Source organism: Capra hircus, chromosome 6 (genome assembly GCF_001704415.2).
Source record: "Capra hircus breed San Clemente chromosome 6, ASM170441v1, whole genome shotgun sequence".
NCBI classification, from domain to species: Eukaryota; Metazoa; Chordata; class Mammalia; order Artiodactyla; family Bovidae; genus Capra; species Capra hircus.
Window position 1 is genome coordinate 84921150 of NC_030813.1, and position 16768 is coordinate 84937917.

General features: G+C 36.7%; 1 protein-coding gene across 1 annotated transcript; it reads right to left on the reverse strand.

Moving 5' to 3' along the window:
- Positions 324-16477, reverse strand: LOC102175204 (UDP-glucuronosyltransferase 2B4). Its single transcript, XM_005701520.3, has 6 exons — positions 15659-16477; positions 14624-14772; positions 8265-8396; positions 7700-7787; positions 4175-4394; positions 324-1223 (listed from the first exon to the last, which is right to left on the reverse strand). Exons 1-6 carry the CDS (start codon positions 16386-16388, stop codon positions 947-949), a joined length of 1596 nt encoding a protein of 531 aa, XP_005701577.1. The 5' UTR covers positions 16389-16477; the 3' UTR covers positions 324-946.

Here is a 16768-nt window from a genome sequence, read left to right on the forward strand (position 1 = left end):
TCAGGAGTGTCTTAAGATTGCTTTCATTTGATTTATCAATTTCCATGAAATTTATGTAATTTTTGTATTCTGCTCATTGTTATTATGTCCTTCATAATGTGCCTAGGTTTATATACATATATATTCATGTGCATTTTGAGAAAATGAAAATTCAGTAAGACCATTTATTATATTATCTTAATATACAGTTGAGACCTACATCCATTATTGAAGGCTGAATATCGAAGCAAAAGAGATAAGGTGATTATTTTTAAAGATGATGAGGAAAAAATAATTAGGTCAAAATATCAAAGATTTTCCCAAATATCTCAGTTTTTTTTTTCAATAGGAATCAGGTAGCAGAGTCTATGTTTCTAATTCCACAAGCATTCCACTGGGAAATGAGTTAAACTGGATGAAGGCAAATATTACATCATGGCTTTAGGTAAGAAGTAATGGTGAGGCTGGATGCACAGTTAAAAAGCAAGAAGTGTTACTGGTCTCACAAATGAAACAAAAAGGTGAATCAACACAATTCTGATTATTGTACAGTTTCTGTAGCAAGATAAAACTATAAAATTCTGCATCAAAATGAAATTAAACTATTCTGGATATCTACAAAATAACATGGATACTATGCGTAAACTTGTTGCTGTGCACAATATGTGAAACATTGTTATATTCAATAATTTTTTGTATAATGTTTGAATTAAAATCAAAATTAATAAAATAAAACTATGAATTTCAATATATAGTCATAGAGTTTTATTTTTATTTGACTTCCTCTGGCATGACAGATTTCTACTCTTAAGCACAGAAAATCCCTTAAAAACTAATTTTGATCTGAGGTGCTAAACTGAGACCAGCCATTTTGTCACAGGAGGATGGGAGCCTTAATTCCTTCCTGTTGGAATTAGCTAGAAGAGTTCCAGCTATGGGGCATATTTGCTTCAGGCCTCACATCCAGCTACTCCCTCTTCTTCTTTCCTGTTTTAAGAAACTTTCGGTAACAAAATAGATAACATTTTGTGATGACAAATGCAGCAGTTGCCACACATGCTAGCAGGAACCCAATCACATCCAGAGAGTGGTACTGGTACCAGGTGAAGTTGTGGGCGGCTGACCGCAGGTGCTTAGCTCCTTTGTGGCGCATGACAAACTCAATCCAGAAGACTGCTCTGTCAAGGGGCTTCATAGGCTGATCATGTTGAATGGTTGATAACCACATCACATTCTCTTTGTATCTGAAGAAAAATAAAATAGACATCAGTTTATAGAATGAACTAGAAAAGATAAGTATGTCACATTTTCTAGATGGTAAAATTGAATGCTTCATAGAGTGGAAGAAATACAGATTGTTTCCCTCAGAGTTGATTAGAGACCTTAGCTTATGTAATACGATTTATAAAATGCATAGGATTTCAATCTATGAAAAAAGAAAATTGAAAAGAGAAGTATTTATAACTTAAGGAATGAATGAATTAAATCCCAAAGGCCAGAAAAGAGAAAGGAAATACATATTTTGAGTGTTCAAAGTTTGAGCTATCCAGTAAGGAGTTGATAATAGCTTCAGTGGGTAGATTTTAAAATACTATTATAATCCAGAAATAGGAGACATATCCATGATGAGATTCAGGGACACGTCCAGGCAGTGCTGGTCAGGAGTTGATGTTGACGTCATATTAGTGGAGTAATATTTAGAAGTGTGGAAGTGAAGTGCCTTGGTTTGAATCTTAACTCTGCCTGCTTTTTTCATTGTCAAATGGAATGTTAGGAATAGTATCTTTTCTGATTATCTGGAGGAATAACACATTGATTCTTAGGGGTATTCCTGGGCTTCCCTCATAGCTCAGTTGGTAAAGAGTCTGCCCTGGTTCGGTTCCTGGGTCAGGAAGATCCTCTGGAGAAGGGATAGGCTACCCACTCCAGTATTTGACCCACTCCAGTATTCTTGGGCTTCCCATGTGGCTCAGCTGGTAAAGAATCTGCCTGCAAAGTGAGAGACCTGGGTTTGATCCCTGGGTTGGGAAGATCCCCTGGAGAGGGAAAGGCTACAGGGAGCCTAGAGTGTGAAATCAGGTGGGCTTTAGGAAGCATTACTATGAATAAAGCTAGTGGAGATAATAGAATTTCAGCTGAACTATTTAAAATCCTAAAAGATGATGCTGTTAAAGTGCTGCACTCAATATGTCAATAGATTTGGGAAACTCAGCAGTGGCCACAGGACAGAAAAAGTCAGTTTTCATTCCAATTCCAAAGAAGGGAAATGCCAAAGAATGTTTAAACTACCATACAGCTGTGCTTGTTTCACATATTAGCAAGGTTATAACCAAAATCCAACTGAAGCTGGACTTCAGCAATGTGAACCAAGACTTCCAGATGTACAATCTGGGTTTAGAAAAGATAGAGGAACCAGAGATCAAATTGCCAACATTTGCTTTATCACGGAGAAAGCAAGTGAATTCCAGAAAAACATCTAGTTCTACTTAACTGACTACGCTAAAGGCTTTGACTGTGTGGATCACAACAAAATGCAAAATTCTTAAAGAGATGGGAGTACCAGACTACCTTACTATCTCCTAAGAAAACTGTATGCAGATCAGTAAGCAATAGTTAGAACCAGACATGGAAAAATGGACTACTTCAAAACTGGGAAAGGAGTATCTCAAGGCTCTATATTGTCACCCTGCTTTTTTAACTTCTATGCTGAGAATATCATGTGAATTGACAGACTAGATGAATTACAAGCTGGAATCAAGATTGTCAGGAGAAACATCAACAACTTCATATATGCAGATGAGGTTACCACTCTAAGGGCAGAAAGAGAAGAGGAACTAAAGAGCCTCTTCATGAGGGTAAAAGAGGAGAGTGAAAAAGCTGATTTAAAACTCAACACTCGAGAAACTAAGATCATGGCACCAGGGCCCATCACTTCAAGGCAAATAGAAGGGGACAAAGTGAAAGCAGTGACTTAAAAAAGGCAGATTTTATTTTCTTGGGCTTCAAATTCACTGTGGATGGTGACTGCAACCACAAAATTAAAAGATGTTTGCTCCTTGGAAGAAAAGCTATGACAAACTTAGACAGCATTTTAAAAAGCGAAGACATCACTTTGCCAACAAAGGTCTGTGTAGTAAAAGTTATGGTTTTTCCATAGTCATGTACAAGTGTGAGAGTTGGACCATAAAGAAGACTGAAGGCCAAAAAATTTAAGTTTTTGAATTGTGGTGCTGGAGGAGACTCTTGAGAGTCCCTTGTACTGCAAGGAGATCAAGCCAGCCAATCTTAAAGGACATCAACCCTGAATATTCACTGGAAGGACTGATGCTGAAGCTGAAGCTTCAATACTTTGGCCACCTGATACGAAGGGCAGACTGATTAGAAAAGACCCTGATGCTAGGAAAGATTGAAGGCCTGTTCTGTAAAAAACACAGTGGAAGCACTGTGTTTTTGAGAAGACGGCAGGGATTCAGAAATATTTTTGTAATACAATAGGGAAAGACTATAAAGAAGTGCAAAGTGCAAGTGTTAGCTGTTCAGTCATGTCTGACTCTGTGCGACCCCACCAACTGTAACCCCCCAGGCTCCTCTGTCCATGAAATTCTCCAGGCAAGAATATTGGAGTGGGCTGCTATCCACTTCTTCAGGGGATCTTCCTGACCCAGGGATTGAACCCAGGTCTCCTGCATTGCAAGCAGATTCTTTACTTTCTGATCTACCTGGAAAGTCCAAATGTAATGGGAATTTGAGATGAATTATGTCATGGTGATTTATTAAAATTAAACCATCTTAGAAGAATTTAAAACATTTGTGGATTTTACATGCTGAAAGAAAGTATGCAGATGAGTTTTCATAGCATTCATGGTTCCCTACTTTAGCTTTGTTCTGTTCTTCCTCTTCATCCTTGTTACCTTTGAGGGATTCTTCACAATCTAATAAGTTCCTTCAAAATTTATCCACCATCCTTGAGCCTTTGACAAACCTTTTCCCTATAACCATGTAAAAAACTTAAGGTGACACAGTAGGCTGTTGTTGACTGTTTTCAAAACATTGAGCAAATCTTAATCCTCTGTTTTTATGTGACAACCCCTTGCTGCCTCTCATGTCTTCCCAAGAGAACTTCTCTAGAAATAGTATATGGTAATATATATATACACGTGTACATATACATATATATATATATATATATACTCACGAAGGATTATTAATGACTTCTTTCAATGCATTAAGCAAATCTCTTGTTGACATTTTTTCGAAGTCCAAGCTGACAGCTGTTCCTTTGGCCTTCATATGAGCGATGTTATCAGGTTGATCAGCAAACAAAGGAATGCCCACCATAGGGATTCCATGGTAGATGGCCTCGTAAATGCCATTGGTTCCACCATGAGTTATAAAGGCTTTGGTTTTTGGATGACCTAGGATTGAATGAATTTCAGTAAAATTATTAACTGAGTCTTAGAAATAAAATGAATACTAGAAGGCACTGAAAGAAACAGTGTATTTTAGATAACAGATGATTATACAAAGGAAAATTCATTTAAATTGCTATCAGAACTCTGAGCAAGAATTCACTAATTCTGCTGGAGAGGTTAAGTGAAGGCTTCCTAAAAAAAGAGCTTTGTCACTTGAACTTCATAAATTCAAGATTAGCAGGTAAACAAATTGAAAGAACATCTGGGTAAAAGAAACCGCATGAACAACAATCACATCAAAAAAAACAAACAGGGAAGGCATGTCAGAAATATAGTTTATAAAGAAATCTTGAAGACATTTAGTTTGACAGGAAAGGTGTCAAGTCCAAAGGAAGGGTAATACTAGTGGTCCTGGAACCCAAGGATGGAAAATCTATATTTTATCATAAATGTGTAATTTTTCAAGAAAAATGTGATACAAATGAAGTTATTTTTTAACAGGAACAGACTCACAGACTTAGAGAATGAATTCATTCTTATCAGGGGGGAAGTGTGGGGTGGGGAGGGACAGACGGGGATTTGGATTGACAGGTACACAATGCTATATTTAAAATAGGTAACCAACAAGACACTGTTATAAAATAAGATTATATATATATTTTTTCCAGTTCCTCTTTTTATTTCTTTTTTTTAAATTTATTTATTTTAATTGGAGTTAATTATTTTACAATATTGTATTGGTTTTGCCATACATCAACATGAATCTGCCACAGGTATACACATGTTCCCCATCCTGAACCCCCCTCCCTCCTCCCTCCCCGTACCATCCCTCTGGGTCATCTCAGTGCACCAGTCCTAACCATCCAGTATCATGCATCGAACCTGGACCGGCGATTCATTTCATATATGATATTATACATTTATTATAGAAAATAGAAAACTACTGGTAATAAAAGATGAGCTCTTATGTTTTAGTAGCATTTAAAATATCCCTATAGATTCCTTTGTTGTGCAGAAGCTTTTAATTTTAATTAGATCCCATTTGTTTATTTTTGCTTTTATTTCCAGTATTCTGGGAGGTGGGTCATAGAGGATCCTGATGTGATTTATGTCAGAAAGTGTTTTGCCTATGTTCTCTTCTAGGAGTTTTATAGTTTCTGGTCTTATGTTTAGATCTTTAATCCATTTTGAGTTTATTTTTGTGTATGGTGTTAGAAAGTGTTCTAGTTTCATTCTTTTACAAGTGGTTGACCAGTTTTCCCAGTACCACTTTTTAAAGAGATTATCTTTACTCCATTGTATATTCTTGCCTCCTTTGTTGAAGACAAGGTGTCCATAGGTGTGTGGATTTATCTCTGTGCTTTCTATTTTGTTCCATTGATCTATATTTCTGTCTTTGTGCCAGTACTATACTGTCTTGATGACTGTGGCTTTGTAGTAGAGTCTGAAGTCAGGCATGTTGATTCCTCCAGTTCCATTCTTCTTTCTCAAGATTGCTTTGGCTATTTGAGGCTTTTTGTATTTCCATACAAATTGTGAAATTATTTGTTCTAGCTCTGTGAAAAATACTGCTGGTAGCTTGATAGGGATTGCATTGAATCTGTAGATTGCTTTGGGTAGTATGCTCATTTTTACTATATTGATTCTTCCAATCCATGAACATGGTATATTTCTCCATCTATTAGTGTCCTCTTTGATTTCTTTCATCAGTGTTTTATAGTTTTCTATATATAGGTCTTTAGTTTCTTTAGGTAGATATACTCCTAACTATTTTATTCTTTTCATTGCAATGGTGAATGGAATTGTTTCCTTAATTTCTTTTTCTACTTTCTCATTATTAGTGTATAGGAATGAAACGGATTTCTGTGTGTTGAAGCAAGGTGAAAAGACAGCCTTCAGAATGGGAGAAAATGATGGCAAATGAAGCAACTGACAAACAACTAATCTCAAAAATATACAAGCAACTCCTGCAGCTCAATTCCAGAAAAATAAACGACCCAATCAAAAAATGCGCCAAAGAACTAAATAGACATTTCTCCAAAGAAGACATACAGATGGCTAACAAACACATGAAAAAATGCTCAACATCACTCATTATTAAAGAAATGCAAATCAAAACCACAATGAGGTGCCATTTCACCCCAGTCAGAATGGCTGCGATCCAAAATTCTACAAGCAATAAATGCTGGAGAGGGTGTGGAGAAAAGGGAACCCTCTTACACTGTTGGTGGGAATGCAAACTAGTACAGCCACTATGGAGAACAGTGTGGAGATTCCTTAAAAAACTAGAAATAGAACTGCCTTATGACCCAGCAATCCCACTTCTGGGCATACACACCAAGGAAACCAGAATTGAAAGAGATACATGTACCCCAATGTTCATCACAGCACTGTTTATAATAGCCAGGACATGGAAGCAACCTAGATGTCCATCAGCAGATGAATGGATAAGAAAGCTGTGGTACATATACACAATGGAGTGTTACTCAGCCATTAAAAAGAATACATTTGAATCAGTTAGAATGAGATGGATGAAACTGGAGCTGATTATACAGAGTGAAGTAAGAAAGAAAGAAAAACACCAATACAGCATACTAACACATATATATGGAATTTAGAAAGATGGTAATGATAACCCTGTATGTGAGACAGCAGAAGAGACACAGATGTATGGAATAGTCTCTTGGACTCTGTGGGAGAGGGAGAGGGTGGGATGATTTGGAAGAATATTATTGAAACATGTATAATATCATATAAGAAATGAATTGCCAGTCTAGGTTCGATGCAGGATACAGGATACTTGGCGCTGGTGCACTGGGATGGCCCAGAGAGATAGCACTGGGAGGGAGGTGGGAGGGGGGTTCAGGATTGCGAACACGTATACACCCATGGTGCATTCATGTTGATGTATGGCAAAACGAATACAGTATTGTAAAGTAAAATAAAGTAAAATAAAAGAATAAAAAATAAAATAAAATATCCCTATAGAGCAGACAAGTGTAAAGAGAATGTTCAGAGACAGAACAACAATCCACAAAGTTATTTACAATTTCACTGTGAAAAGTAATTACAGTTAAAATAAAGATATTTGATTTGGGCCATAAGAAATTAATTGTGTGTAATGAAATGAGAATTTTTATATTTTCTTTTTTTTTTTTCTCCTAAGGCTGGAAATAACAATGAGGAAGCAACTTTTTCTTTTTGAGTTTTTCAAAAGTAAATACTCAATAAGTTTGTTTCATGTTGAAGCACTATCAGTCTGCTCAGCTGTTATTCTTGTTTTCAATATTTGTTCTACCAAGTCTCACCAAGAAGGTCATTCTGGGGGATCCAGTCATACAGCCGAGTGTTAGGTCCTAAGGTGTCCGGTTTTTTGCCACTGTATCTCCATAACACCTGTTAGAGTAAAGGAAATACCTTATTCCATAACTTAAATTTCACAGTTCTAGCATTAGAATTTTGTAGAGGTTTAAAGGCATCTAGATAAATGTCTTGTGTATGACAGATAAGGAAATAAAGATCAGAGATTTTAAGTAAAAACTACTAATGCATTGGCCTGAACAGGTATGCACACATTTTACATACTTAATTGTTATGTTAAATCAAGTATGGCTGGCAATCAGATTTCACACATGATGCCATAGACAAATGAGATTTTCCTTGACAAATATAACTATTTAAAAATTGTTAGATGGTCTTGATTCTATTGTCAAAATATTAGTGGCAAATTACTAATAATCTACAAGTTTATTTTGAGATAAGTTGGAGCTATCATAATAGTTTATTTTTCTTCTAGGATATATTTGTAATCAGATCTTTTAATTATTTAAGAGACCCATTAAATAGTTGACACTTTAAAATTACTATATGTACCTTCTGTGGAATCTGGGCAAGGGCTGATGCAATTGTATTGGCTCTTTCTTCTGTCATGTTAGTGATCATCGACCCCAAAGTAAACACCACAATACCATTTTCTCCCGAGCTCTGGACAAACTCTTCCATTTCCTATAAAAAAGAATTTGCTCCATCACAAAAGAGCAACAACATAGCACACATTACTTAAAGGGTCCCTGCTGCTGTTGCTGCTAAGTCGCTTCAGTCGTGTCCGACTCTGTGCGACCCCATAGACAGCCACCCACCAGGCTCCCCTGTCCCTGGGATTCTCCAGGCAAGAACACTGAAGTGGGTTGCCATGTCCTTCTCCAATGCATGAAAGTGAAAAGTGAAAGGGAAGTCGCTCAGTCGTGTCCGACTCTTCGCGACCCCACGGACTGCAGCCTACCAGGCTCCTCCATCCATGGGATTTTCCAGGGAGAGAAAATCTAATCTTTTGAAGAATTATTAGAGTAGTGGCTTTTTAAAAAGTGTAGTAAAATACACATAAGATAAATTTGCCATCTTAATCACTCCTAAACGATTCAGTCAAGTCAAGTCAAGTGTTAGTCAAGTGTTAGTCACTCAGTCATGTCTGACTGTGACCCCATGGACTGTATCCTGCCAGGTTCCTCTGTCCATGGAATTCTCCAGGCAAGAATACTGAAGTGGGTTGCCATTCCATTCTCCAGGGGGATCTTCCTGATCCAGGGATTGAACCCTGGATTGTCTCCTGCATTGCAGGCAGATTCTTTATCAGATGAGCTACCAGGGAATCCCATATGATTCAGTAGTGTTAAGTATATTCATGTTGTGCAATCCGTCTCCAGAAGTCTTCATCTTGAAAGATTGAAAGTCTGATCCCACTAAGAAACTCCATTTTCCTCCTTTTCCAGCCTCTGGTAAACTTCAGTGCTCTCTATGTTTCTACAAATTTGATTAGTCTAGATACCTTGTATAAGTTGAATTATTTGGTATTTGACTTTTTGGACTGTCTTATTTCATTTAAAGTTCACCCATGGTGTGCCATGTGTCATATTTACTTTTAATGGCTGAATAATGTTTTATTGTTTCTAAATACCACATTTTGTTTATGGATTTATCTGTTGACGGACACTTGAGTTGCTTCACTCCTTTGGCTCTAGTGGATAGTGCTCATGCTCATGGTGTGCAAATAACTCATTGAGATCCTCATTTCAATTCTTTTTGGATATATGCCCAGAAGAGGAATTGCTGGATCATATGGACATTTATTTTTTGAGGAAACTCCGTAATGTTTTAAGTAATGGTTTTTTTTTTTTTAATTTTTTCTACCAGACCTAATTTCCGAGGTCCTTTGGAAGGAGATGTGTCATATGAGGTCAATTTTTTCTATTGTGTTTATTTGTGCACTTGTGTGTATGTACAAGCAAGAAGTGAGATAGAGCCAGTACACAGTAGTGATGAGACTCTTTGCAATCCTAAGGACTGTAGCCCACCAGGCTTCTCTGTCCATGGGAATTCTCCAGGCCAGAATACTGGAGTGGTTTGCCATGCCCTCCTCCAAGGGGTCTTCCCAACCCAGGACTGAACCCAGGTCTCCAGCATTGCAGGTGGATTCTTTACCATCTTAGCCAACAGTGATGAGGAGATGCTTTTAAACAATTGCTGTTTAGACTAAGACTACTCTTAGACTCAGACTCTTCATCTACAATATTATTAATTACTAACATAGATTCTTGGAAAAAAGCTATACTCCAGGATTTATCTCACCCTTATTTTTTATTATAGTTACACTAAATTGTTTTTTTCCATGCAGAATTATTTTAGCATATTCATTCATATTTCATTTCCATGGCTATTAGCACTGAAAAAATATTATGATTAGAATTATGTCTGTCATTCTGTAGCTCTATAATCCTTATTTTAAACTTTGTCACAGTTTTCCTAACTCTCTATATACTACTTATCAGTGACAGTGAGGAGTCTGGCATTGTAGTTTGAAGTTTCTGTGAAACAGTCTGATGAGGACTATTTATAATCCAACAGTCTCATACTATGAGATCTTTTATAACCCAGATGTGTACTTCTGTACTCACATATTTGAATAACCCTATCGCTGGTTTTGTTTACATATGACATCCTTTGCCATAAACTCATTTTGTGTAATTGATGTCACAGTAGGATGTGCTATGTGAAATGGCTTTGAGGGACCATCATCATCATTACCTCACTGAGTTTCCCAGGGAGCGAGTTTCCCTTTTCCACAGTGCGAGAAGCACCTCAGGGCTTTCTGCAGCAGAGATCTGGTCACTTTTTGAGTAGTCCCCATCAAACTAAACACAGTTCCTGGAGAAGCTGTATTCACTTAGAATTGTTTCCTAATTCTTTTGTCACTTTAAATAAATTTAAAATAAAAATATCATATATCATGGTAAAGTGGGCTTTATAAAAAAAATTACAGAAATTTTCTGAGATTCTAATAATGAATGGAAAAGTTAGGAGTTTGATGGAATAGTTTCTTTATATAATGAAATCTTCACAATCATTGACTTGGATTTAAATCTTGTTTTCAACTTAATAACAACAGCTGCTATTAATTAGTTATCACTATCCTACTATTAATCTTTTCTTTTTTCTTATTCCTCTCCCCCTTCCCTCCCCTCCTACTAACACTATCATTGCTGCTGCTGCTGCTGCTGCTAAGTCGCTTCAGTCGTGTCCCACTCTGTGCGACCCCATAGACGGCAGCCCACCAGGCTCCGCCGTCCCTGGGTATACTCTATCACTATCTATATATTATGTATCTATGTATTATATATCACTATAAAACAGTATCACTACTACTACTATAACACTAACACTATTCCTGAAATTAGAATGGGAAAATCTTTTTTTTTTTTTAAATTTTACTTTACAATACTGTATTGGTTTTGCCATACATCAACATGAATCTGCCATGGGTGTAAAAATTAGGATTTGTTAGCTCAGAACTTCACTAATCGCATCTCAGTCTTTGAATATTATGAAAGTTGCAAATGATTGGCAATTCACAGGGAGACTGAGCTTTATTTAAAAAAAAATATCAATTTAATTTTTTCACCAGCAAGGGGAAGACAAAAGGAACTCTTAAGAGATCACAAAGTAATTAGCTAAAGATTGTTTCTTCCTATTTACATCTTGAAAGTGAAAGTGAAGTCACTCAGTCGTGTCCAACTCTTTTGAACTGTAGCCTACCAGGCTCCTTCCTTCATGGGATTCTCCAGGCAAGAGTACTGGAGTGGGTTGCCATTTCCTTCTCCAGGGGATCTTCCCAACCCAGGGATCGAACCCTGGTCTCCTGCATTCCAGGCAGACACTTTAACCTCTGAGCCACCAGGGAAATCCATTTATGTCTTAAGTCAATTTAAATGAGATCATATCAATTTAATACAGATTAGATTCTTGCTTACCTTCATAAGGAATTCTTTGTAATTTTAAAGTATGGGAAGTTTTCAGATTCAAGAGATGCAAATTATTTGCTCTTTAGGGTCTGTGCAGAATTTATGGTTCTTCTACATGCAGTTTATATTTTTCCTGTGCTCATTCTCTTAGCTATTATGTTGAAATGCACATTCTTAAAGGGAGCTTTACTGAGCTTTTCTTTAGCGTAGGTGTATACACAAAACAGTTGGCCTAATAAACGTAGTGCTCTTTTTTAATCTGTAAATTGTAAAGCCCTGGGACTGCAAATGAAGAATGGTTTAAATGTTGATATGATTTAAATGTTTAAATGTAGGAAGTGCTGAATTTGACTGTAAAAAACTGTTAAGTCATACGTTTATATTGTTGAAGAATGGTCTTTTTTAGCTAGAGCACTGGTGAAGAGCTGCAATCCTTTGAAAAGAATTTTAGCATTTCATCTTGGTTATCTGATAGCCAAATCTTAAAAAAAATTTTTAACATTAAAAACTTTTAAATTAAATGTTTTAAATTATATTTTAACTTAAATTTTATTATATGTGGTGATGCTGATGGTGGTAAAGTCGCTTAGTCGTGTCCGACTCTTTGCGACCCCGTGGACTGTAACCTACTAGGCTTCTCCGTCCATGGGATTCTCCAGGCAAGAATACTGGAGTGGATTGCCATTTCCTTCTCCAGGGGATCTTCCCGACCCAGGGATCGAACCCGAGTCTCCCGCATTGCAGGCAGACGCTTTAACCCATTTAATTACTTTTATTTTTTAATTAAAAAACTCACTTTTAAACAACTCCTTGGGATATATACTTCCTAGGACTTTGCTAGATTATATTGATATAATCTTGATGCATTGGAAAACCAGTTTCCTTTAGTTTAGAAATTAGATCCAAGTGACTGGTACACATTGGGTTATTGACAGTATGGAATAGCAACAAAATGAAAATGATTACTGTAGTTAATATTTCTTTTGACTCACTGAATAAGTGCCAGAGGCGTTTGTTTCATACTAACAAATATTTTTCCCCACATCAATATGAAGTTGATTCTATTATAAGAATTAGTGTGGTCATATCTCTATGAATATCATAGTCTAGTTTTGCATCATTGTTGCCTGTAATTCACAACAAACTGCTAAATGGTGTCCCTTTCCACTCTTGCCCCTTTACAAGGCAACCCAGTGACTAAATCCTGTGTGTGATTTTTTTGGTAATGTGATCATCTCTCTCCTTCTTTTTACCTGTTTAGTTTTCTTCCTAATGCTCCTACTAGATGCTTCAGTCAGTTCAGTTACTCAGTCCTGTCCGACTCTTTGTGACCCCACAGACTGTAGCATGCCAGGCCTCCCTGTCCATCACCAACTCCCGGAGTCCACCCAAACGGGTGTCTATTGAGTCGGTGATGTCATCCAACCATCTCATCCTCTGTCATCCGCTTCTCCTCCTGCCCTCAATCTTTTCCAGCATCAGGGTCTTTTCAAATGAGTCAGCTCTCCGCATCAGGTGGCCAAAGTATTGGAGTTTCAACTTCAACATCAGTCCTTCCAATGAACATTCAGGACTTATTTCCTTTAGGATGGACTGGTTGGATCTCCTTGCAGTCCAAGGGACTCTCAAGAATCTTCTCCAACACCACAGTTCAAAAGCATCAATTCTCCAGTGCTCAGCTTTCTTTATAGTTCGACTCTCATGTCTATACATGACTACTGGAAAAACCTTGACTAGACGGAACTTTGTTAACAAAGTAATGTCTCTGCTTTTCAATATACTGTCTAGGCTGGTCATAACTTTTCTTCCAAGGAGTAAGCATCTTTTAATAATTTCATGGCTGCAGTCACCATCTGCAGTGATTTTGAAGCCCCCCCCCCAAATAAAGTCTGCCACTGTTTCCCCATCTATTTGCCATGATGTGATGGGACCAGATGCCATGATCTTAGTTTTCCGAATGTTGAGCTTTAAACCAACTTTTTACTCTCCTCTTTGACTCTCATCAAGAGGCTCTTTAGTTCTTCTTCCTTTCTTCCATAAGTGTGGTGTCAGCTGCATATCTGAGGTTATTGATATTTCTCCCAGCAATCTTGATTCCAGCATGTGCTTCATCCAGCCCAGCATTTTTCATGATGTACTCTGCACATAAGTTAAATAAGCAGGGTGACAATATACAGCCTTGATGTACTCCTTTTCCTATCTGGAACCAGTCGGTTGTTTCTTGGTTACTTGTCTCTAACTCACCTCTCTGTCATCATCATCTGTCTCTTTACTCAGTCTCTTCACATTTCAACTAATCTTGGACTTCTTTGGTACTGTCATTAAAATACTACCAGCTTTCCTTTTGAGTCTTCCTCTATACCTGCCCTATCCCTTCTACTTATTCCTGAACATCCTTCAGATCTCAATCTTAATATCAGTGCTTCAGATACTGCTTCAGACACTTTCTATAATTCATGCTGGATGTTTCCTTATTATTGTGGTCTTCCCTTATTATAACAATTTTCACACAGTTTTATTTTACTTATTGGTATTCAATGTTTCCAGTAGAGTGGCAGGTGGCAGAAGCTGTATCTACACCATTTCTCTGCATATTAGCACTTATTTCTAGAATATGCTAGTCATTTTAAAAATTATTCTTTTTATTTTATAATTCTTCTAAATATCATTCTTTATAATGTGCTGAATAATGAAGGTCATATTTTTACTGCCATATTCTCAAATTCTCCCACTGATCCCACTTTATTCTGTATTGATACTGAAATTTAGATACTTATGTTGCTATAGAGATAAATAAATGAGTTTCTAATTGGCAAGTCACATTATCTAGCATCTCACATCTCTCTCATTGTAACTGAGCATTCTAAATAAAGAATGTAGGATTATTAGTATCAAAAATGCAATGTAAACAAAAGAAAATAAAAAGGAATAGGCAACCTTAGGCAGGGGTTTGGCAGGTTTGCAGTGAAGGCCTCCAACAAATTCAAAATTTGGTAGTAGTGGGTGAGGAAATTGAAAATCCCAGTAGGTTCGAATGAGCCACATTTCAGCTTTTCTCATTGTCTCTGATAATGTAGTCTGTCTTCCTACAATGAAAAGCAAAAAACAAAACAAAACAAAACAAAACAAAACCAAGATTTAGATGAAATGATAATATTGTCATGTGAATACATTAGCTAATGTTTTGAAAAGAGCTTGGAATGATATAGTCAAAGATATTTGAAAGTGTCTGTAATCTGGTAAAGCAAATAAACATGTACGTGTATAGTACATGACTTCCCTGGTGGCTCAGTGGTAAAGCATCCACCTGTCAATGCAGGAGTCATGGGTTCAACTTCTGAGTTGGGAAAATACCCTGGAGAACGAAATGGCAACCCAGTCAAGTATTCTTGCCTGGGGAGTCCCATGGATGGAGGAGCCTGGCATGCTGCAGTCCATGGGGTTGCAAACAGTTGGACCCAACTTAATGACTAAACAACAACAATGGCATATAATATCATATTGTATCATATCATATCATATCACATTATATAATACAATGTAACATAATACAGAAGCTGAGGTACACAAAGAGAAAAATAAAATTCTAAATGCTACCTAGATACTTGTGCTACAGATATTTGTGTATTTCAATTTATCTGTCTTCTTTTATTGAGACATTTTACGAGGATTCTAGTGACTTTTTTTACATTAAAAAAGGAAGTTCAGTTATATGGATATATAACTGCTTGGAAAGTACCTAAGTGCTTCAAATTTGTGGTTTATGACTTCCTGGAGTGTCTGGACAAGTAATGGGCAACAGGGTTATACCTTATTCTATAATTTAATATTTTAATATATTTATTAGATAATTTTATATTTTCATTTTGTCATTGCACTTATGAGACAAAGTTTTGTGACTTTATACAAATTCATTTTCCAAGGTACTAGGAAAGTTAGGACTTCACACTAACAATTAAAAACATGACTTACCTAATACTTCACTGTAAAATTGATTCCATTTCTTCTCATTAAATGTCTGGAACCAAAAGTCAAAATAAAGTACATATATCATATTTTTTACCCTCTCCATGAATGTCATTTGATCACTTAATTCTGACATAATAACAGGTACGTAGGATGGTGGGAGTGAAAGGCCCCCACTATACTTTTCAATTGAAAAACCAGGAGAGAAGCGGAGACTATACACTAAAGGCACTTTAAGTATCTCAGCTAGCAGTTCACCACAGGGTCCAATGGCATCTGCAAGAAGGATATCAAAGCTTGATTCCTGTAGTTTTGTTATAAGTTTCTTGTTTGAAACAGCTTCTTTACACATCTTCATGGTCACATCAGAATATTTCCAAAATAAACTTTGCAATGCTGAGAAATATGAAAAAAATGAATCTTTTTCCATATATGTCCATTTATCAAGCAAATCCTTGAAGATATACTCAAAATCATCTTTAGTTAAAGAAACAGGGAAATTCTCAAATTTGATACCAAATTCTTTTCTGGTATTAATAAAAATGGAAGCTGAAGATGTCATAACAGTCACCTCATGACCCCTTGAGACCAGTTCATCAAGAATTGTCTTTATGTTTATCCAATGACTATATTCCACTGGCCACACCAGCACCTTTCCGCAATTTCCAGAGTTGAAGTAGCAAGCCAGCTGTAGCAGCAGCAGAAACGAGAGCCATTTCATAGTCATCATTTTCATACGCAGAACTTTTCAAAAATCACTATATCCTTTTGCCACCGTTCATGTTTATATCCAAGGAGAAATTGATCAGGATGTTAAATTATAACTCTTATACCTCTAGTAGTGACTTTGTATGAGCTGTCAGCAGTTGTGGAAAGCAAGTGAAATGGTAAAGTGTAGAATAGTTCATGTTTATACAATGTGTTTAATATTGTTTTCTCAATGCTGTCACACATCAAAAAAGCAAAGACCTTGCACATACAGATCAATTATATTGTGTAAGAGAGAAGACTAGTGTAAAAACAAAAGCAAATGAGAGTTTCTCCTATCTGCAGTCTCCTTGACATGGAATTAGAGATAAGGAGACAGCAACAAGATGGAAACTTAGGAATTTCTGA